The sequence below is a fragment of the Podarcis gaigeae genome (assembly GCF_964106915.1).
Source record: "Podarcis gaigeae genome assembly, chromosome: 10".
NCBI lineage: Eukaryota > Metazoa > Chordata > Lepidosauria > Squamata > Lacertidae > Podarcis > Podarcis gaigeae.
In genome coordinates, this window is record NC_139686.1 from 5,507,317 (window position 1) to 5,529,322 (window position 22,006).

General features: G+C 47.4%; 1 protein-coding gene across 1 annotated transcript; it reads left to right on the top strand.

Annotated features, from left to right (window-relative positions):
• Positions 1-5,734: 5,734 nt before the first annotated feature.
• LOC310826115 (carboxypeptidase A1-like) lies at positions 5,735-21,364 on the top strand (the record flags this gene model as incomplete). Its single annotated transcript, XM_083700746.1, has 11 exons — positions 5,735-5,799; positions 7,329-7,410; positions 10,886-11,020; positions 11,754-11,852; positions 13,365-13,466; positions 14,314-14,415; positions 16,538-16,648; positions 16,774-16,864; positions 18,370-18,569; positions 19,837-19,921; positions 21,055-21,364. 11 exons carry the CDS (start codon positions 5,735-5,737, stop codon positions 21,240-21,242), a joined length of 1,260 nt encoding a protein of 419 aa, XP_083556872.1. The 3' UTR covers positions 21,243-21,364.
• Positions 21,365-22,006: the final 642 nt, after the last annotated feature.

The following is a 22,006-nucleotide window of genomic DNA, read 5'->3' on the forward strand; positions in this document are numbered from 1 at the left end:
GAAACATTTTGCACAGAACTGCTGCCCCAAATTTAGACTGGATATGGTGCCTTAGTTCTCAAACTTAATCCATTCCGGAAGTCCGTTCCAAAACCAAAGCGTTCCAAAACCAAGGCACACTTTCCCATGGAAAGTAATGCAAAATGAATTAATCCATTCCGGACTTTTAAAAGCCACCCCTAACACAGCAATTTAAAAGTCCTTAAAAGTGCCAAACTGAACCCGTTCCGGAAGTCTGTTTGACTTCTGAAATGTTTGAAAACCAAGGCACAGCTTCTGATTGGTGCAGGTGCCCGGGAAACAATAGTTGACAGCCGCATCAGATGTTTGGCTTCCGAAAAAAGTTCGAAAACTGGAACACTTACCGTACTTCTGGGTTTTCGGCATTTGGGAACCAAGGCATTTGAGAACCAAGGTACCACTGTATATTTATTTCAGCCATTTATTTCAGCCATTTATCATCGCCTTAGGTTCCTTTGGGAGAAAGGATGGGATAAATGAGGGAATAATAAAACTTCAACAACACACCATACATTTAAAGCACTCCTCTGCCCACCCAGAACCCTGAAAATTACAGTTTAACCCTTCAAACTAGAGTTCCCAGTACCCTTAATAAATGACAGTTCCCAAGATTCCTTGGGAGCAGGGGCGTGCTTTAAATATATTTGTTATGTACTGAGCTGAATCCTAGAACAATAGGATCTAGAATGCAGCAGTCTGATTGGCCTGCAGTAGCCACCCAATCCAGCTCCAGGTGGAAGTGAATCAGCAACCTGATTGGCCTGCAGGAGCAGCCACTCAGGCTTCTGGAGGAGGTGAATCCGCAACCTGATTGGCCTACAGGAGCAGCCCGGAATTAGCCAATCACGCGGGGCCCACTGTGTAAATAATATATATATAGCTAGATGTTTTGGGGAAAAGATTCATTCATTGCTACTATAAGCTGAATAAAGAGCATGAAATTCACACTCGACTCCAAGTATATTTCAATAGGTGTGTACACAGCCACAGTTTCTAAGCAGGGTACTGTAAAGTTGCGATAGATAGAAACAAAATAGTTAACCACATCATCAGAAAGCTTTTTAAAACACCTGTTGAAAGAAAAATAAGCAAGTATTGCAGGTTCTTCTTTTTTTAATAAGTTTTTATTAAATTTTACACAAATATCTCCAATTCACAATACCCAATCAACATATTTTTTCTCTTTTGGACTTCCCTCAGCTTCTCTGACAATCATCCGTATTTGAATTTATTATCTACGCATTCCCAAAATTAATATCGCCTTTTAAGATACCATTACAAACATATTTGCATTCTTGCAATATTTCTTATTCTTTCACAAAGCTTCTTTAAAACCCACTAGCGTTGTTTGCTCATCACATACACTTTTCAAAAAGTCAGAAAATTTTCCCCAATCCTCAATGAACTTGCGATCTCGTTGATATCTTATTTTTCCAGTTAGTTTGTCCAGTTCTGCATAGTCCGTTAACTTCATTCTCCATTCTTCAAGAGTCGGTAGTTCTTTCTGCTTCCATTTTTGGGCCAGAGTATTGCAGGTTCAACAGGGAGTGGGGCTGCCTGTGGGACGGAGGCATGTGGGACGGAGTTCCACAGAATTGGGCGCCCAGTACTGAATGAATGGCTTCTGTGCAACTGTGCTGTGGGAGATCTTTAACAGTGACCCCCCAAAGTCCTCAGGTTTATAAAGAAGCAGACATTCATTAAAGTATCCTGGACCCCAGCTGTTAAGGGACTTGTAAATGAATGCAGTGAATGCAATATTATGGGCACTGAAGTCTGCATTTGGACTCAAATGCAATATTTGTTTTGATTGCTAATTATATTTCTATGCTGCTTTTCCTTCAGCTGAATCCCAAAGCGGTTTGCAAACAATAAACAACAACCTGATAGAACATAATGGATCTTCACAAATACAGCATAGAGAATAATTAGCAAATCCTCAGTGAAACAATTACAATCTGTAAAACATTGTTAGCAAAACAGTAGCTAAAAAAACAGTAGCTAAACCTCACAATTACGGCAAAAGTCCTATTATATGATTAACAAATCAGTACGTTTATAATCTGAAAAACAATATTAACAATACAGTGGTACCTCGGGTTACAGACGCTTCTGGTTACAGCTAAAGTGGTGCTTCAGGTTAAGAACAGTTTCAGGTTAAGAACAGACCTCCGGAACGAATTAAGTTCTTAACCCGAGGGGTTAAAGCCTCAGCGCCTAGGACTTGCCGATTGAAAGGTCGGCGGTTCGAATCCCTGCGGCGGGGTGCGCTCCCGCTGCTTGGTCCCAGCGCCTGCCAACCTAGCAGTTCGAAAGCACCTCCGGGTGCAAGTAGATAAATAGGGACTGCTTACTGGCGGGAAGGTAAACGGCGTTTCCGTGTGCGGCTCTGGCTCGCCAGAGCAGCGATGTCACGCTGGCCACGTGACCCGGAAGTGTCTCCGGACAGCGCTGGCCCCTGGCCTCTTGAGTGAGATGGGCGCACAACCCCAGAGTCTGTCAAGGGGTACCTTTACCTTTACCTTTACCACTGTATGAGCAAAATTGGAACAAAATAATAAACTAAGCACATAAACTCTCCATCCCCATGACTCAGAATCTTTCACTCTGTTCATTACTGAAGGACAGTCGCAGGGCATATTTAATAATAAAGCAACAAATAGAATTCTAATGCACTCGAAGCAGAAGAATACGCAGAAAACAAACTGCGTTGCTCCACAATTTGCTCCCAGGGCCTCACAAAGCATGGAGCCATGCCAGATTTTAGGGTCTATCTTTTCTTTCAAAAGCGGTGCTGGGCAGGACCGTTTAGATCAGTGTCTCGCAACCTTGGGCCTCCAGCTGTTTTTGGACTACAACTCCCATCATCCCTAGCTAGCAAGACCAGTGGTCAGGGATGATGGGAATTATAGTTCAAAAACAGCTGGAGGCCCAAGGTTGGGAAACACTGGTTTAGATGGCCATGACTGACTGGGTTAATTTGGCTTGTTGGGGAGATTTTGATGTTACCATTTAGAGGGTTGGCCCGAAGGTTATATATTCCTAGCATGCAGCTTGGAGCAGTCGCTTCTGCTGCGTGCATCAGATTGCCCGCCTACCCTCCCTAATTTTAGGGATGCTATGTTGACATTGCTAGGCCTGTCATGGGGTCGTCTGCCTTTGGGGCAGGGGCCTGGTAGGAATTTGAATGATTATTATTATTATTACTTTCTCTCAAGGGAGTCCAAGGTGGTGTATATCATCTAATCCCGAAGGTTAACATTTCTTCTGGCACAGTGGCAAAAATAGCGTTAGTGGCTAATCTCTCTGTGTCCTTCCCTGGTTGCAACAGCTGCCGAGTTACTCACTAGAACACGAAAAAATGTAATCTGTGGAGGACATCAGATATTCACTGAGAGACTAATAAAATCCCAACAGAAGAAGACTGGCTTATGAAGATGATGGAATATGCTGAGAGGGCAAAACTAAATTACAGGACAAAATGAGAAAAAAGTTCTTGAAGAATGGAATTACCGTATTTTTTGCACCATAACACTCACTTTTTTCCTCCTAAAAAGTAAGGGGAAATGTCTGTGCGTCTTATGGAGGGAATGCCTACGGGTGGCATGCCTACGGATTTTCCTCCTCTAAAAACTACGGGCGTGTTATGGTCAGGTGTGTGTTATAGAGCTAAAAATACGGTACTTGGTGTAATTTTCCTCTGACCTGTCCTGTGTTTTGCCCAACCAAAGGTGCATACCGACCAACATTTATCTGATGAAAATAAGTACGTCCTATTCAACAAAACAACATATTATACATACGATTATAATATCATTATATTATATTAATTATTATATGATATGATATTATAATAACTATTATTATTTATTATTCAGAGTCCCTTCCAAGTTATGATTCTTTGTCTACGTTCCACAGTGGAGATAGATGGAAATAATAATGATATGCCTATTATTTATACCTCACTCATCTGACTGGGTTTCTCCAGCCCTCCTGACAGTGTCCAACATACCGTATTTTTCGCTCCATAAGAGGCACCTGACCATAAGATGCACCTATAGTAATAATAATAATAATAATAATAATAATAATTTATTATTTGTACCCTGTCCATCTGGCTGGGTTTCCCCAGCCACTCTGGGCGGTTTCCACAGAGACAGAAAATACACTAAAATGTCACACATTAAAAACTTCCCTGAACCGGGCTGCCTTAAGATGTCTTCTGAATGTCAGGTAGTTGTTTATCGCTTTGACATCTGATGGGAGGGTGTTCCACAGGGCGAGAGCCACCACCAAGAAGGCCCTCTGCCTGGTTCCCTGTAGCTTTGCTTCTCGCAGGGAGGGAACCACCAGAAGGCCCTCGGCGCTGGACCTCAGCGTCCGGGCAGAACGATGGGGGTGGAGACGCTCCTGCAGGTATACTGGGCCGAGGTCGTTTAGGGCTTTCAAGGTCAGCACCAACACTTTGAATGGTGCTCGGAAACGTACTGGGAGCCAATGCAGATCTCTCAGGACCGGTGTTATATGGTCTCGGCGGCCGCCCCCAGTCACCAGTCTAGCTGCCGCATTCTGGATTAATTGCAGTTTCCGGATCACCTTCAAAGGTAGCCCCACATAGAGCGCATAGCAGTAGTCCAACCGGGAGATAACTAGAGCATGCACCACTCTGGTGAGACAGTCTGCGGGCAGGGAGGGTCTCATCCTGCATACCAGATGGAGCTGGTAGACAGCCAGCCTGGATACAGAATTGACCTGCGCTTCCATGGACAGCTATAAGTCCAAAATGACTCCCAGGCTGCGCACCTGGTCCTTCAGGGGCACAGTTGCTCCATTCAGGACCAGTGAATCCTCCACACCTGCCTGCCTCCTGTCCCCCAAGAACAGTACTTCTGTCTTGTGAGGATTCAACCTCAATCTGTTAGCTGCCATCCATCCTCCAACCGCCTCCAGGCACTCACACAGGACCTTCACCGCCTTCACTGGTTCTGATTTAAAAGAGTGGTAGAGCTGGGTATCATCTGCATATTGATGAACACCCAGCCCAAACCCCCTGATGATCTCTCCCAGCGGCTTCATTTAGATATTAAAAAGCATGGGGGAGAGGACAGAACCCTGAGGCACCCCATAAGTGAGAGCCCAGGGGTCTGAACATTCATCCCCCAACACTACTTTCTGGACACGACCCAGGAGGAAAAACCCGCTGATTCCTGGGCCGGATTTAGAAGGCGATTGGGCCGGATCCGGCCCCTGGGCCTTAGTTTACTTACCCATGATTTATACACAGAAAGAGCCCCCTACACCCATCTAGGAGCACCTTCAACTACAGGTGTGTGTGTGTCTGGGGGGGGTTAATTTGGGTCAGAACCCCTGGCATGGATCTGAAGCCCTCTGCTCTGTTTGAGCTCTGTGGTGCGGATGATTCAACAACCCCTTGGCATTGCACAAAAGCTTGGCAGAGACGAAAGGAAACTTTGTGGGTCCCCGACCTCCTCGCTTATCAAGGCAGGTGCCCGTTCCCCAGAACATCAATCAGGAAAAGGGGCTGGAAGTGTCAGCCCTTTTCCCGACGGAGCTGTGGGAAGGCGGGCGGCTGGCGGAAGGCTGGTCCCTGTAGCCACTGGCCACGCTCCAGCCAGCGTTTACACTGTGGATGGAATATAAGAGGCCTTGGGGAGGCACCCCAGTTCCTAGTGGCTATCCCGTCTTGGCCAAAATGAGGAGTCTCCTGTGGTTTGGCGCCCTCGTGGCTGTTGCGCTCGGCACCGAGACCTTTGTGGGGTACGTAGACATAAGATCGGGGGGTCCGCGTCGTGATTTACCTAGCTCCACTTTCCATCTCCAGGTAGCAGAGAGAGAGAGAGACAGACAGACAGACAGACAAACAGAAAGATGGAATAGTCCAGGGAAATGGAAAAGCATGACTTGTTTTTTTTTTGGGGGGGGGGTTTGTGGGGTTTTTTTTTTTACTTGCACCAACCTGCAGCTGGTTCTGCATTTTATTTTATAGGTTTTGTTTTCCACATTTCATTTCATTTTTTATTTATTTTTTGTTTCTTATGTTAACTTTTGACATTTTAATTGCCCCAAAATTGTTCAAACTTACTCAAAGAATTCAATATCTTCTCAAACCAATCCTCCTATTAAGATTTTTCTAATTATAACTTAAATATCCACAAAGTCTCCTGCAGACATTAGTCGAAACAAGTCCAAGTGTGTATTTTAGGGCATTGTTTTGTGAAGTATTCTCTGCATTTCCCCCTGTGCTTTTTGAAACTCTTGTCTAGTGTGATCTCTAATTGCCTCTGTTAATCTAGCCAGTTCGATATACAGTGGTACTTCGGGTTAAGAACTTAATTTGTTCCGGAGCTCTGTTCTTAACCTGAAATTGTTCTTAACCTGAAGCACCACTTTAGCTAATGGGGCCTCCTGCTGCCGCCGCGCGATTTCTGTTCTCATCCTGAAGCAAAGTTCTTAACCTTATGTACTGTTTCTGGGTTAGCAGAGTCTGTAACCTGAAGTGTCTGTAACCCGAGGTACCATTGTAATATAATATAATATTATTATAATCTTTAAAGTGCTAAGGGCCTCTAAAGGTCTTAATCCGGCCCTGCTTGCTCCCTTTCATAAGTAATAACTGAAGGAGCAGCTATGTTGGAGGCATTGTGCTCTATGCCCAAAGCTTTTCTGTTTTGCAGCTTGATGTGAAATTCTTTTTGCATCTGCTGAAGAGAGCAGCACTACAGCGGCACCTAGTGACGGAACACAAGTATTACAGCTCTAATTTAAATCATTAACTAAATCAGTGTTTCCCAACCTTGGACCTCCAGCTGTTTTTGAACTACAATTCCCATCATCCCTGACCACTGGTCTTGCTAGCTAGGGATGATGGGAGTTGTAGTCCAAAAACAGCCGGAGGCCCAAGGTTGGGAAACACGGAACTAAATCAAGCATAGGCAAACTTGGCCCTCCAGATGTTTTGGGACTATAGTGCCCATCATCCCTGACCACTGGTCCTGTTAGCTAGGGATGATGGGAGTTGTAGTCCCAAAACAGCTGGAGGACCAACTTTGGCTATGCTTGAACTAACGCATGTATACTGGGCTTTGGGGAGGTGGGGCGTGGGGACACACATTCCTCTGTCCCATTCTACCAATGCTGCCTGCTTAGACAACCAGCAAGCACAGATTCCTGTGGGGGGAATTCAGCTAGCCGGCCACAGAATGACCACCACGTTTATCCTTCACGAAAGCCCATCGTCAAGTGTGCTATCTGATGGCGGCAAAGGCTCACATAACTTGTCTCTGCAGTCACCAGGTGCTGAGGATCTTTGCTGCAGATGAGTTCCAAGTGGAGAAGCTGAAGGAGCTGGAAGCTCTTGAGCATCTTCAGGTAATGCTTTGGAGCAGAGATGCAGGTGGGGTTGTTTATCTCTGTTCGATGTAACACCCCATCATGGACCGATTGAATGCAGGGTGTGCTGGGCCCCGGGGTAACCCGTGAAACGTGGTCCAGGTCCAGTCCCGAATCCAAGGGTTCCGCAAGGAGTCAGTCCGACAGGACACGAGGCAGGAAACCAGGCAAGGTCAGGCACAGGATCACAGGCAGGTTCTGGCAAACAGCAATGTTGCTCCCGCAACCTGGGGCAGGATCCGACAGCCTTTTATCTCTGTCAGGGTAACGGCCAGTCCTGATCCCCCAGTGACTCACCTCCCTGTCTCGCCCGAAGGTGAGCACTCCTCCTGCGAGTACTCAGGTCTCTCCTCTCAGACCTCAGTCTCTGCAGCTCGCAAGACGTCGGTGGGTTACTAGACTCAGAGGCCACCTCAGCCTCCCCTGACCCAACTGGTAGTGGAGCAGCTGTAAGTGATGGCCCAGCTGGAGGCAACGAGGTCATCCACGCATCTGGAGCCAGGGCAGGCTCAGGCCCTGGACTCGGCCCAGCTGGTGCTTGTTGCAGGGGAACCTGTGCAGACTGGGACTCTTCAGGATCAGGCCCCAGACCTGGTTCAGATGCCGCCTGAGGCAAAGGATCCGGTGCGGACTGAGACTCCTCTGGCTCCGAGTCTGAGCCCGAGTCCCAGGCCATCCCAGAGGGGAGCGGTGGGAGACATCAGTTGGGGAACCCCAAGGGAAGAAGGCTCAGAGCCTGGGGAATGGTGGTGGAACGACCATGAACGGTCAGGGGGAGAAGAGGGAGTAGACTGGGAGAAGGAGGTGTCAGAAGCTGAAGAGGCAACAGGGCTTAGTGAGCTGGGAGAGGCTGTGGCAGAGAGCAGTTCAGTATCAGTGGTAGAATCAGAGGCTGGAGAGGAGGAGGGCTGAGAGGCAGAGATGAGTCAGGCTGGGGAAGAAGACAGGGAGTCTCCCCTTCTGCTGCGACCAGCTCACCTACCTCTGGTCTCCCAGAACCAGGAGAGGGATGAAGTAAGAGGAGCAAAGGCAGGCATGCTGGCATAGTCTCAAATTGTTTGGGAACAACCTGGAAGAGGAGGAGACTTAGGCTATGGTTACCAGATTTTTTTTCAATGAATCCGGGGACACTTTTTCTTCTTTTTTCTTTTTTTGAAGCTGATAGACAGTAGTGGGGACTGTGAGGCAAAAGACCCTGGGCCCAAGCACAGATGCATATTGTATGCAAAGCCCTTCTTTCACACCCTGTGAAACATAAATGTTTTTTAAAAACTGGGCGATGGCACACCGCCCACCCGTGACTCCTGAGCCTCCCCTGATCTCCTTCCCCCTTTGTTTGGACAGATCGTGGGAGGCTTGGGAGTCGCGGGCGGGCGGCTGTTGCCCGGGGGCGAGGCGCACTGTTTCTCTGCCAGGCAATGTGCAAAGCCTTCTTTCACACCCTGTGAAACAGAAATGTGCAGAGTTTTTAAAAAACTGGGCAACGGCTGGCCGCTCGCGATTCCCAAGCCTCCCCTGATCAGTCAAAACAAAGGGAGAATGGGGCAGGAGATCTGTACCGCCAGACGTCCCCAGTTCCCCTTTGGCAGTGGCAGCAGCAGTCAGCAGCCTGGAGCCAGCCTGGTAGCATAGTTGGCTCTGGCCGGCTTCAGGAGCTGCTCGCTGAGTGGAAGTCCCTATATGATGTGTTGCACACAAGACACATCATATGGGGACTTCCAGTGAGGAAAAATGGCGGGTGCCATGGCAGTGAGCAGCTCCTGAAGCCAGCCAGAGCCAACTGCGCTACCAGGCTGGCTCCAGGCTGCTGGGGCTGCCGCTGTCACGTTTCCCAGGGACAGATTTGCAAATCTGGGGACATTCCGGGGACAGAATTTGACCAGGGACAGATTTGCAAATCCGGGGACTGTCCTTGGGAACTGGGGACATGTGGTAACCCTAACTTAGGCAGCTGTGGGAAGGAGGGCACCTTCAGTCCCCACAATTGCCCATGGAGCGAGATCTACTGGGACGAGTTGCTCTGCTCACTAGGCCTGGCCTCCCGAGCATAGCTGTCAACTTACACATTTGAAAATAAGGGAACAGCAGCCTCAAAAATAAGGGACCAGCAGCCAAAATAAGGGATTTTCCAAGCACAGGTATGTTCAACTTCTGAGCCCCTCTGAGCCAAAGGCAGAAAGCCCAGCCAGCAGCCAAACGAAGCCTCAAGCGGTGGTTCCCACAGCGCAGCAACCCGGCAAAGGGGATGCAGCAAGGAAAACCACTGTCGCCTCTCCGCTGGGAAGCGCTGAGCAAAGGCGAGTCCCCAGGCAACGCGGCCGATTTGATGGGCACAAGGCATGCAAGCTCCACCCCCCAGTCGTTCTCAGACTCCTTATTGGGTGAGCAACGCAGCCAAGCAACACAGTTGGAGCCTCCCTCCTCCCTGACTGGCAGGGAGGGAGGGAGAGGAGCTGCTTCCTTTGAAACCCGGGAAATTTAAGGGACATCATCAATAAGGGACAGCAGCGGGACACGGCGCTGGGATAAGGGAGTTTCCTGCCAAATAAGGGACGGTTGACAGCTATGCTCCTGAGTCGACCTTGTGTTCAGGAATAAAGACTTGGCTTCACTGGTGCTGTGTGATTTATTGCCTGGCTCCTGCTTTTGACACCCACCCTGGGACCTTACAGCAAATGGCAGCTGAATGGAGGGATGGATGGATAGGCAGAGAGATACCGTATTATAAGCCGCACCCGCAAATAAGCCGCACCTTTGAAATTCAAAGGTGGTGGTGGGGAAATAAAAAAAGACAATACCCAAATATAAGCTGCTCCCTTAAAATTGGGTTACAGGCTGAAAGTCGCTGTGGTTGGGTTAGTAGAACTGTAACTCTGAGCCAATTTAAGCCTTTGATCTTGCAAGCCTGCAAAAGTTACCTTACAATTGCTAAAATTGCAAATCACTATTGCTACAATTCCGCAGGCACTCACACCTGCAAATGGGAAATGAACAGTCTCAAGCTTGCAAATCGGCAATAAAATATTTTTTGTTCTGTTTTACCGTATGCCTGTTTCAGCAGCGATATTGTAAAAGCCAATTTTTGTAAGGTGGCGAATTTAAGCCATACTTTAACTTTTCACTGTCGGAATTTGGGGAGGAGGGAGGTAGGTAAGGGCCGTAACTCAGTGAGCAGAACATCTGCTTGCATGCAAAAGGTCCCAGGTTCAGTAGAAGGTCCCAGGTTCAGTACCATCTCCATGAAGGGCTAGGAATATCCCGCCTGAAACTCTGGGCAGCTGCTGCCAGTCCGTGTCAGACAATACTAAGTTAGATGGAAAAATGGTCTGACTCAATATAAGGCAGCTCCCCAGGTTTCATAGCCAGCAAGGCAATTCTTACATTATTGTACCACAGGAGAGATTGCAAAACACACGCCATACACATATATTAAACTAATACTTCTCTTCTCCAGCTGGATTTCTGGCGCCACCCAGTTCACTCCGAGTTCCCCATAGACGTGCGTGTCCCATTCGAGAGCCTCCAAGGAGTCAAGGTGTTCCTGGAATCCAACGGCATCCGTTATTCCATCATGATCCAGGACCTTCAGGTCAGTGACCTGCACAGATGACAAGGGAAACGGGTGCAGGTGTGTGTGGCCTGCAAAGCAAGGCCTGGCCCAGTTCTGTCCTTCAAGACCTCACTTCTACCACCGTCTAATGGTAGGGTTGACCCTGCTGTATAAACCTGTGTATTGTCAGCCCTGAGACCTGACACCAGGGTGTCAGGTTCTTGAGGGACCTCAGGGAAGCCTCCCCTCACAGGCACCTTTCCCTGACTGAGTCTACCTTCTCACCGCCACTATCATGCTGGAGACAAACCTCTTTAACCTAGGCTGTGTACACACGAAAATGAATCCTGAGCACAATAGTTTATCTATCACCAGCAACCCTTAACAAACTATGGTGCCTAGAATTTTTTGAGGGGGGAAATGTGTTTCAAGTGTGCTTTAAAAGCATTATGTGTATGCTGTCCAAATCATTGACACCTCAGATATATGCTGTGCACACACTCCCATTTCCACTGGGAGAGTTCAAAGGCTTTATTCATGCAGGAGCAGGAACTATTTTAAGGTTATAAGAGAGAACCACAAAATGGCTCAGCTTTTAGGGGCAGAGTTACCTTAGAGATTTCACAAGTAAGTGCTGGCTAGGTTGCTAGACAGACCATGGGCTCATGTGGTTTAAAGTAACATGTACATTAGCTACAAACTCAAGAAAAGGGAGTGTGCTTTTCTCCAACAACCCCCACTTCTCCCTGACTCTTCCCATTGTCCCTTCCAGTCACTGGTGGATGAGGAGAAGCTTTTCATGTCCCGCCAACATTTTATGCCCCGGTCGATTGAGACATTTAACTATGCTTCTTACCACAATCTGGATGAGGTGAGTGAAATAAATGCATACTTGTAACTGCAAATATCCCATTTCAATATGATTATTTTGTATGGGGAGCAAAGACATGGGTTTAGGAGAGAGGGTAAAAATATTTTCCAGCTAATGCTTTGATAGCAGAAATACCTATCACTTTTTGTTGCTGTTCTAGGTACACTTCACCTCTCCTTTTTATTGCTTCCTGAACTTGTAATCTCATTGGATGGGATGGGATGGGATGATGTCATGACTATGCTATATCAGGGCTAGGCAACCTAAGGCCTGGGGGCTGGATGTGGCCCAATCGCCTTCTCAATCCGGCCCACGGACAGTCCGGGAATCAGCGTGTTTTTACATGAGTAGAATGTGTCCTTTTATTTAAAATGCATCTCTGGGTTATTTGTGGGGCATAGGAATTTGTTCATCCCCCCCCCAAATATAGTCCGGCCCACCACATGGTCTGAGGGATGGTGGACCAGCCCACGGCTGAAAACGGTTGCTGACCCCTGTGCTACTGTATATAGTCAAACAGGTTTGCCAATGTGGGGACAACACTGAGGGTTAACCAAGCCACTTGGGAGTGAGGGCATTCTGGGCTCATCACTTCACCAGTCCAAGCCAATCACAGACCACGCAGTGAATAAGATGTGTAAATAGCCAATCAGGGGTGGTTATGTCGTGACATCACCTCGGGCAAAGTCAACTGAGAGAGCAAGCGAGCAAGGGCAATGGTAGTGAGAAGGTGGACATTTTTGCAAGTGTTATCAAAATGTCACCAAACAAGGGGGATGCTTTTCAAGCTGCGGAGGATAGTCCAGAGGGAAAGTGTGCAGAACTGGCTCACCCACCTTGAACTCATTGAAAGATATGTGGTATATAAATGGTATATAAATGTAATAAATAAGAAGAGATTGCAGCTGTCATAATTGGGAGGGGGGGGAGAGTAATGGTCTCTCCACTCCACGGCACAGGGTATGTGCAATTCAGGTGAGTTAGCCCACTCCACAATTTAATTGACTAACATTGCCATGTAGAACACAATGTGTTATGTACTGAGTTGAATAGGATCCAAAAAGCAGCAGTCTGATTGGTCCTAGAACAATAGGATTCAGAATGCAGCAGTCTGATTGGTCCTAGAACAATAGGGTCCAGAATGCAGCAGTTTGACTGGTCCACAGGAGCCACCCAATCCAGCTCCAGGTGGAAGTGAATCCGCAACCTGATTGGCCTACAGGTGAATCCCAGAATTAGCCAATCACGTGGGGCCCATTGTGTAAATAATGTGTATAAAGCAGGCATTCTGGGGAAACTTCCATTCCTCCTCACCACTATGAGCTGAATAAAGAGCATGAGATCCACTCTCGACTCCGACTATATTTCACAATGGAAAATAAAGCCCTCATTTCAGGAACCGCTGGAGTCTTGACGTTTGCTTTCTTGAGGCAGAATTTCAGAACACAGACTCTTACAGAGACACACACAGACACATTTCACTCCAGCCCTCTCTCTCTCTCTCTCCACTAGATCTACGATTTCATGGACCTCCTGGTGGGTGAAAACCCCAAACTGGTCAGTAAAATCCAGATTGGGAAGAGTTACGAGGGCCGCCCAATCAACATCTTGAAGGTAACTCATTTCTGGGGCATTTGGACAAACAAACATCAATTTCCACTCCTGACTTTCCCATGCCATGCAGGAGGTGGAATTCCCACATCTCTAACATATATGGATATAATGTGTTAATATTTCGGCCTTTAAATTTTGGGTCTCCAACATGGCACCTGTGGGCACCCCGATTTCTTCAAATACCATATTTTTCGCTCTATAAGACGCACCAGACCACAAGATGCACCTAGTTTTTGGAGGAGAAAAACAAGGAAAAAAATATTCTGAATCTCAGAAGCCAGAACAGCAAGAGGGATTGCTGCGCAGTGAAAGCAGTAATCCCTCTTGCTGTTCTGGCTTCTGGGATAGCTGCACAGCCTGCATTCGCTCCATAAGACGCACACACATTTCCCCTTACTTTTAGGAGGGAAAAAGTGAGTCTTATAGAGCAAAAAATATGGTACTTCCTTCTGGCATTCAATGGGACCCTTGTCCCTCCTAATTTTTATGTTTTGAGAAATTGTTTTTTGGGGAGGTTGGTTTTTGGGTGTCCCCCCCCCCATTGTTTCGAGAGTGTGTGTCTGTTTCAAGCACCACCATTTCTCCTTCTGTGAAATGGGCATTTTGTGGCATGCGTAACATTTCCTTAGATTTTTCAAATGTGCTCCCAGGCTCCAAAGAACTGGGAAATTGCTTTAGGGAATTATGAGGTTTAACAAAGTGCTCAGATTTATGGGCCTGGATGCTAAGATGCCACTCTCAGTACCTGGCATTCATAGGGAGCTTGCAGGCCCATCAGACTTGGTTGGAGACAGCCTTGCGGAGGAGAAGGTAGGAATTCAGATTTCTCTTTCTCCTTTCCGCACAGTTCAGCACCGGGGGAAGCAACCGGCCAGCAATCTGGATCGACACTGGCATCCACTCCCGAGAATGGGTCACTCAAGCCAGTGGAGTCTACTTTGCAAAGAAGGTAAGGTAAAGGGACCCCTGACCATTAGGTCCAGTCGCAGACAACTCTGGGGTTGCGGCGCTCATCTCGCTTTATTGGATGTGGCCAGCAGGAATAAGCCGCTTCTGGCGAACCAGAGCAGCGCACAGAAACGCCGTTTACCTTCCCGCCAGAGCGGTACCTATTTATCTACTTGTATTTTGACGTGCTTTTGAACTGCTAGGTTGGCAGGAGCAGGGACCGAGCAACGGGAGCTCACCCCGTCGCGGGGATTTGAACCGCTGACCTTCTGATCGGCAAGTCCTAGGCTCTGTGGTTTAACCCACAGCGCCACCCGCGTCCCTTGCAAAGAAGGTATTGGCTGCAATTTAGTCTCAGAGGCACACATTTCACACGCAGGAGGAAGGGCTCACAGCTCCATCGGCAACCGCCGGCCAAGAATGAACCGCCCATGTTCAGAGACGCCAATGCTGTAAGGATTTCACAACTTCATGGCTGCATATTCACCACTGAAAGCACCCTTCCCAAAGAATCATGGGAACTGTAGTCTCCTGCTTAGAACTACAGTTCCTGGCACCATTGTGAACTACAGCTCCCAAGATTCTTGGGTGTGGGTGGGTTTTAAATGGTGTGCATGCACCAAATGTGTCCATGTACTAGGGGCACAGAACCCAACATCTTCAGAATGTCATTGTTTATTTTCTGCTAGAAGTTTCTACTCCTCAAGGCTGCGGAGATAGACTTGGTGTGGAATCTCAGAGGGGGGCACCAGGATTCTGAGAGAGAAGGAGTGCAGCTTCCATGTCTTGCATTGTCTTGGTCCCTTCCCATGGGAATCTAGAGTGAAGCTAGCTAGCCAAAAGTGCAAATACATCCTGGTTGGTTTATATTTATGCCAATCACAGGATTCAAGGCTTCCAGACCTGTTTGATCTCTGATAAATTATTAGTTGTATTTATTTAATCATTCAATTTATACCCCATTCTTCCTCCTGAAGGAGCCCAGGACAGCAACTGACATACGTAGGCAACATATAACGAAAATAGTATTATGTGTTTGTATTGAACTACTTGAACAGCTTGGTTTGATTTATTTGCATGCTGTGGTGTTTATTGATAGGATTATATTTATGGGAATGCTGACTGCTAATTTTAATGCCCTCTTATCATTCTGAGCTCCTTTGAGCTTAGTGGTGCTGTCAAAAAAGCAGTATCAAAATAATAAATCAAAGGTCTTCTGGAGAAATTGATCTCATCTGCCGTTGTGTTTTCCTTCTCCTAACCATAACAAACACATTTCTCGTCTAGAGGAGATGCTCACTACTTAAAATACACAGACTAAATTGAAAAATATATTATTTATTATTATTATTGTTATTATAATTACCACATTTTTACCTGTTCTTCACTGGCAGGTCCCAGGGTGGGTCGCAATAATGTAAAATTCAGAATTAAAAACAGCCCCAGAACAGTTGCAAGAATAGGGTGGGTCCTGAAAATGCACCTGTCAGGTGTCAAAGGCCAATGTGGTGTAGTGGTTAGAGCCATAGCTGTCAACTTACAGATTTGAAAATAAGGGACCAGCAGCCTCGGAAATAAGGTATCAGCAGCAAAAATAAGGGATTTTCAAAGCACAGGTATGTTCAACTTCTGAGCCCCTCCAAGCCAAAGGCAGAAAGCCCAGCCAGCAGCCAAACGAAGCCTCAAGCGGTGGTTCCCACAGCGCAGCAACCCGGGAAAGGGACAGCAGCGGGACACGGCGCTGGGATAAGGGACTTTCCCGCCAAATAAGGGACAGTTGACAGCTATGGTTAGAGCACTGGCCTGGGAACTGGGAGACCAGGGTTCAAATTTCCCCACTCGGCTATGATGCTCACTGGATGACCTTGGGCCAGTCGCTGCCTCTCAGCCTAACCAACCTCACAGGGCTGTTGCTGGGATTAAATGAGATGGTGGAGAACCATTGATGCCACCTTGAGCTCCTTGGAGGAAAAAAATGGTGGGTTATTAATGAAATAAAGGAAAGATGGACAGAAGGGTGGAAAAGAAAAATGTCTATCTTTGTCTGAAGAAGCCAGACACACCTCTGTCTATGACGGACTCCAAGGCTCTATCCCTAAGCCCTTCTTTTTCATCCTGTTCAGATCCTTGATGGCTACGGCAAGGATGCCTCCCTGACCTCCATCCTGGACAACTTCGACATCTTCCTAGAAATTGTCACAAACCCAGATGGGTTTGCCTTCACCCACTCCAAGGTATTTCTTTCCCTTTCAAGACTCTGTGTTCAGAATGAAGCTGGTAGATTGAATTACGCATTTAGCTTCAGAAGCAGGTCTGGAAGTTCTGAACTTTGTTGATGGGCCTTTCCTGGCTGTTGCAGAACCGCATGTGGAGGAAGACAAGGTCCAAGAACAGCGGGTCATCCTGCATTGGAGTGGATCCTAACAGGAATTGGGACGCAGGATTTGGAGGTAAAGGGTTTTGCTTCCTCATCCCCCACCCCGATGGGGGGGCGTGTACCTTTGTGAGGTCGAGCGGAATATGATTGTCTGAAGGGATCCAATGCCCTATGGCACAGGATTTGTTGTTTAATCGTGTCCGACTCTTCGTGACCCCCTGGACCAGAGCACGCCAGGCACTCGTGGCTTCCACTGCCTCCCGCAGTTTGGTCAAACTCATGCTGGTAGCTTCGAGAACACTGTCCATCCATCTCGTCCTCCGTCGTCCCCTTCTCCTTGTGCCCTCCATCTTTCCCAACATCAGGGTCTTTTCCAGGGAGTCTTCTCTTCTCATGAGGTGGCCAAAGTATTGGAGCCTCGGCTTCAGTATCTGTCCTTCCAGTGAGCACTCAGGGCTGATTTCCTTCAGAATGGAGAGGTTTGATCTTCTTGCAGTCCATGGGACTCTCAAGAGTCTCCTCCAGCACCAGAATTCAAAAACATCCATTCTTCGGCGATCAGCCTTCTTTATGGTCCAGCTCTCACTTCCATACATCATTATGTGTGCCTAATTGGGGATGCTGATGTAGGGTGGAGCGCTATCACTTGGAGGTGGGGCACACAAAGGTCATTGTTTCAATTCCAGCCTCCAGTTAAGAACACAGGAAGTGTTTGTTGGATCAGGCCATGGGCCCATCTAGTCCAGCACCCTGTTCTCATGGAAGCCACTGAGATGCCTGCTGGAAAACCTCAAGCATGACCCAACACCCTTGGGGATTCCCCAGTTGGTTCCTTCCACCATTATTCTGTGTCCAACCATTCACCATAGTCAGTTTCCTGTCAACTCATTATGGCAAACTGCAAAACTTCCAGCCCCAGACTCCTAGACTGGAGCTAGAGTTCTCCAGCTTGTGTGGCCATCTGTCATGGAGGTTTCAGTTGAGATTCCTGCATTGCAGGGGGTTGGACTAGATGACCTTCAGGGTCCCTTCAAACTCTGTAGTTCTATGATTCTCTATCAAAAATTGAAGTGTGCGTGATTGGGAGGATGCAGCGCTTTTTTCTGGGGGTACACATACCCCTAAACCAGCGGTTCTTAATCTGTGGGTCCCCAGATGTTGTTGGACTACAACTCCCATCATCCCTGAACTCTGGCCTTGCCAGATAGGGGTGATGGGAGTTGTAGTTCAACAACATTTGGGACCCACAGGTTGAGAAAGGTTGCCCTAAACATTTTGTGGATCTTTGTACTTTTGTCCATTTACTGTATTTATTTCTCCTGATTTGAACTATAAAATGGTGATTTTCTTGAGTGAAAATGAGCGTACCCCTAAACATTTTTAAAGAAAAAAAGCACTTGAGGGGATGAGTCTCAAACCAACATTTAACTTTATTGCTTAGACCTGCCCTTATCAATTCATGGGTTTTTAATGTTCAAACCAGCAGGTTATGGAAGGGTTGCATCACCAAAGTGCCTTATCTGAATTGTTCCTGATCTACAGCAACCAATGAAACAGTGCTTTTTTTGTGCATTACAGAGGCTGGATCCAGCGGAAACCCTTGCACCGAGACCTACCGTGGACCCTACCCTAACTCTGAGCCCGAAGTGAAAGCCATCGTGGACTTTGTGAAGAGTCACGGCAACATCAAAGCCTTCGTCTCCATCCACAGCTACTCTCAGCTTCTTCTTTATCCTTATGGCTACACCAGCAAGCAAGCAGCTGATCGGGCGGAGCTGGTAGGACTCCATGGCTAAGTCCCCTCCCTTAGTAAGGAACTAGCAGTAGACCCCCAGAGGCGACAACTTGTGCAGCTCCCGCTGAATCCCCATTTTAGCTAACTCCACACCACAACCCCAAACGCTCAGCCTTTGTAAGATCAAATCACTCCTCCACCTCACCACTCAACTGGAGGTGGGTCACTGCCCCATGTTCTCCAATGGACTTCCCCTTCCAAAAGGTGGAGAATGAATCCCAAGCTATCAGGGAACCGTCTCCCATCACTGATAAAACCTCATCTGGCCATTCTGAACTACTAAAAAGCCGTCACTTTTGACAGCAGGTGAATGAAACCCAAAGTGATGGGGCTATATCTAGAGCGACCTCTTTAGAACAAGAGGGGTAAGAAGAAAGAGAAGCACACCTGGGAGACAGCATATAAGGTGTGTTTTTTCTTGCGAAGTACCACCAAAGCAGGAGGACATACAAAGATAGGGATCCCGAGCATGAAAACATTTCCTGTAGGGAAATAGGAGCTGGCCTAGCAGAGACAGGAGAAAACTGTGTAGGGAAAAAGCAACAAGTGCAGAAATTAAAATACAGTGGTATCTCGGGTTAAGAACTTAATTTGTTCCGGAGGCCCGTTCTTAACCTGAATGTTCTTAACCTGAAGCATCACTTTAGCTAACGGGGCCTCCTGCTGCCGCCACGCCGCCGGAGCACGATTTTTGTTCTCATCCTGAATCAAAGTTCTTAACCTGAGGTACTATTTCTGGGTTAGCGGAGTCTGTAACCTGAAGCGTCTGTAACCTGAAGCGTATGTAAACTGAGGTACCGCTATAAAGGTAAAGGGACCCCTGACCGTTAGGTCCAGTCGCAGACGACTCTGGGGTTGTGGCGCTCATCTCGCTTTACTGGCCGAGGGAGCCGGCGTACAGCTTCCAGGTCATGTGGCCAGCAGGACTAAGCCGCTTCTGGCAAACCAGAGCAGCTCACGGAAAAGCCATTTACCTTCCCGCCAGAGTGGTACCTATTTATCTACTTGCACTTTGATGTGCTTTCGAACTGCTAGGTTAGCAGGAGCAGGGAACCGCCGACCTTCTGACCGGCAAGCTCTAGGCTCTGTGGTTTAGACCACAGCGCCACCTGCTGAAGGGGGTAAATTCTCTTCCCACAAGCCTGCATCTCTTAGGTCACCTTTGTTATGTAGCAGTTCTCATCCCATGCGCTTGACCTTTCTAGATCTCACTTTTTCTTCCTCTCCTTCTGCCCCTTGTTCCCTTCCAGGACGCTCTTGCTCAGAAGGCAGTCGAAGCCCTTACTTCTCTCCATGGAACCAAATACAGATATGGTAGCATCATCACCACCATCTGTAAGTGACCCAACTTGTGAAAACAAATGTGGTCCTCCAAGCTGCCAGGGGGCAGTCAACTTTTTTGAATTGAACTCTACCTTCTCAAAGAGTATAGTTTTCTATGGAGGTTGCAGTACTGGGGATGCTCCAATGCACATCATAGAATCATAGAATTGGGACCCTGAGAATCATCTAGTTCAACCCCCTGCAATGCAGGAATAGGCAGCTGTCCCTTACAGGAATCGAACCTGCGACCTTGCCATTAGCAGCACCATGCTCTAACCAACTGAGCTATCCAGGTGATATACCATCGAACCCATAATATGCTGTGCTACTTGAAGACTGGCAGGGCCAGTTGTAGACGCAGCAGTTGCTGAGCATGGATGGGCAGAAATCAGGACAGATCTGGTATTTACAGTACACAGTACGGTCTACTCACAAAATATGGCTTTCCTGGGCATAAGTCTTTTCTACATTTTTTTTTAGGACAAATGCAACAGCATTCATTTAGGCTATGCCTGCAAGATTCATATGTGACTGACAGGTTCTCTGTACGGGTGGAAAAACTAGAGATTCCTGTGTAACGCTTAATTTGCTAACATTTTGCTAGGAGAAAAGAGGTTAGAAGGAGCGTGTGCAGGGAAAATTGGTTGGGAGAGATGGATTACAGAAGACCCAAGAGAGAAATTCCCATCCTCTGGATACCAGAAACATCTTTCTCTGGTTTTGAAGAGCTTCTCTTAAGTGTCTCTTGTACACGATCCAGGTTTGCTTCATAACCATGAGGACTAGATACCCACTTGCTTTTTAGAATGTTGCACGTGCTTCTGAAGGCAGTGTGTTTTTATTATTTCTGAAGTCAAATGTATTCCTAGATGAGATAGCAAACAACCCAGAGTCCCCCCCTCTAAGCAGGTGTGTTGAACTGGGTCCAAGCCTTATGTCAGCTGTGAACTGCTTGGATGCCAAGCTGCCTATTAAAGAGGATTAACAGAGTCTACCCTTTACTTTCAACCAGAACCCTAACACTGAGTTTCAAAGCATGCACAGGATGGAAATTAAACTATTCCAGACGGGAAGAGTAGCAAGATGTGTATAGAAGAGATGTGATGCGGCTGTTTTTCCTTTGTGTAACCATTTCCTTGATCTAGACCAAGCAAGTGGTGGAACCATCGACTGGACCTACGAACAAGGCATCAAATACTCTTACACCTTTGAGCTGAGAGACACGGGCCGTTACGGGTTCATGCTCCCTGCCAGCCAAATCATCCCCACCGCTGAGGAGACATGGCTGGCCCTGATGGTCATCATGGAACACACACGAGATCACCCCTATTAGAACCTAAAGTAGGAGGCTGTTGTCTCAGGAGGCAACTTAGAAACCAACACACAGGTGCCTCCTTGGTAATATGTAATAAACACTTGGAATGAGTACAGAAGTAGCTTTTCCATTGCCTTGTTGTTGTTTAGTCATTTAGTTGTGTCCGCCTCTTCGTGACCCCATGGACCGGAGCACGCCAGGCACTCCTGTCTTCCACTGCCTCCCGCAGTTTGGTCAAACTCATGCTGGTAGCTTCCAGAACACTGTCCCACCATCTCGTCCTCTGTCCTCCCCTTCTCCTTGTGCCCTCCATCTTTCCCAACATCTTTTCCAGGGAGTCTTCTCTTCTCATGAGGTGGCCAAAGTCTTGGAGCCTCAGCTTCAGGATCTGTCCTTCCAGTGAGCACTCAGGGCTGATTTCCTTCAGAATGGAGAGGTTTGATCTTCTTGCAGTCCATGGGACTCTCAAGAGTCTCCTCCAGCACCAGAATTCAATTCTTCGGCGATCAGCCTTCTCACAAATAATCCCTTCCAATTTACACACATGCTCTGAACTCTCACTTTTCTCAATCAAAAGAATTCGAGTGATCATAGAATCGTACAACTGGAAGGGATCCAGAGTCATCTATCTAGTTCAACCCCCTGCAACGCAGGAATCATAGCCAAGAAAGGAATGTCCTTTCAAACTTTTCCATGAAAGAGTTTCTTTGCTATTGTGCTCGCAAGCAAAGCTCCTCACTCAGAGCAGCCTTGGATAACTCCAAAGGATGTTCCACTTCAGG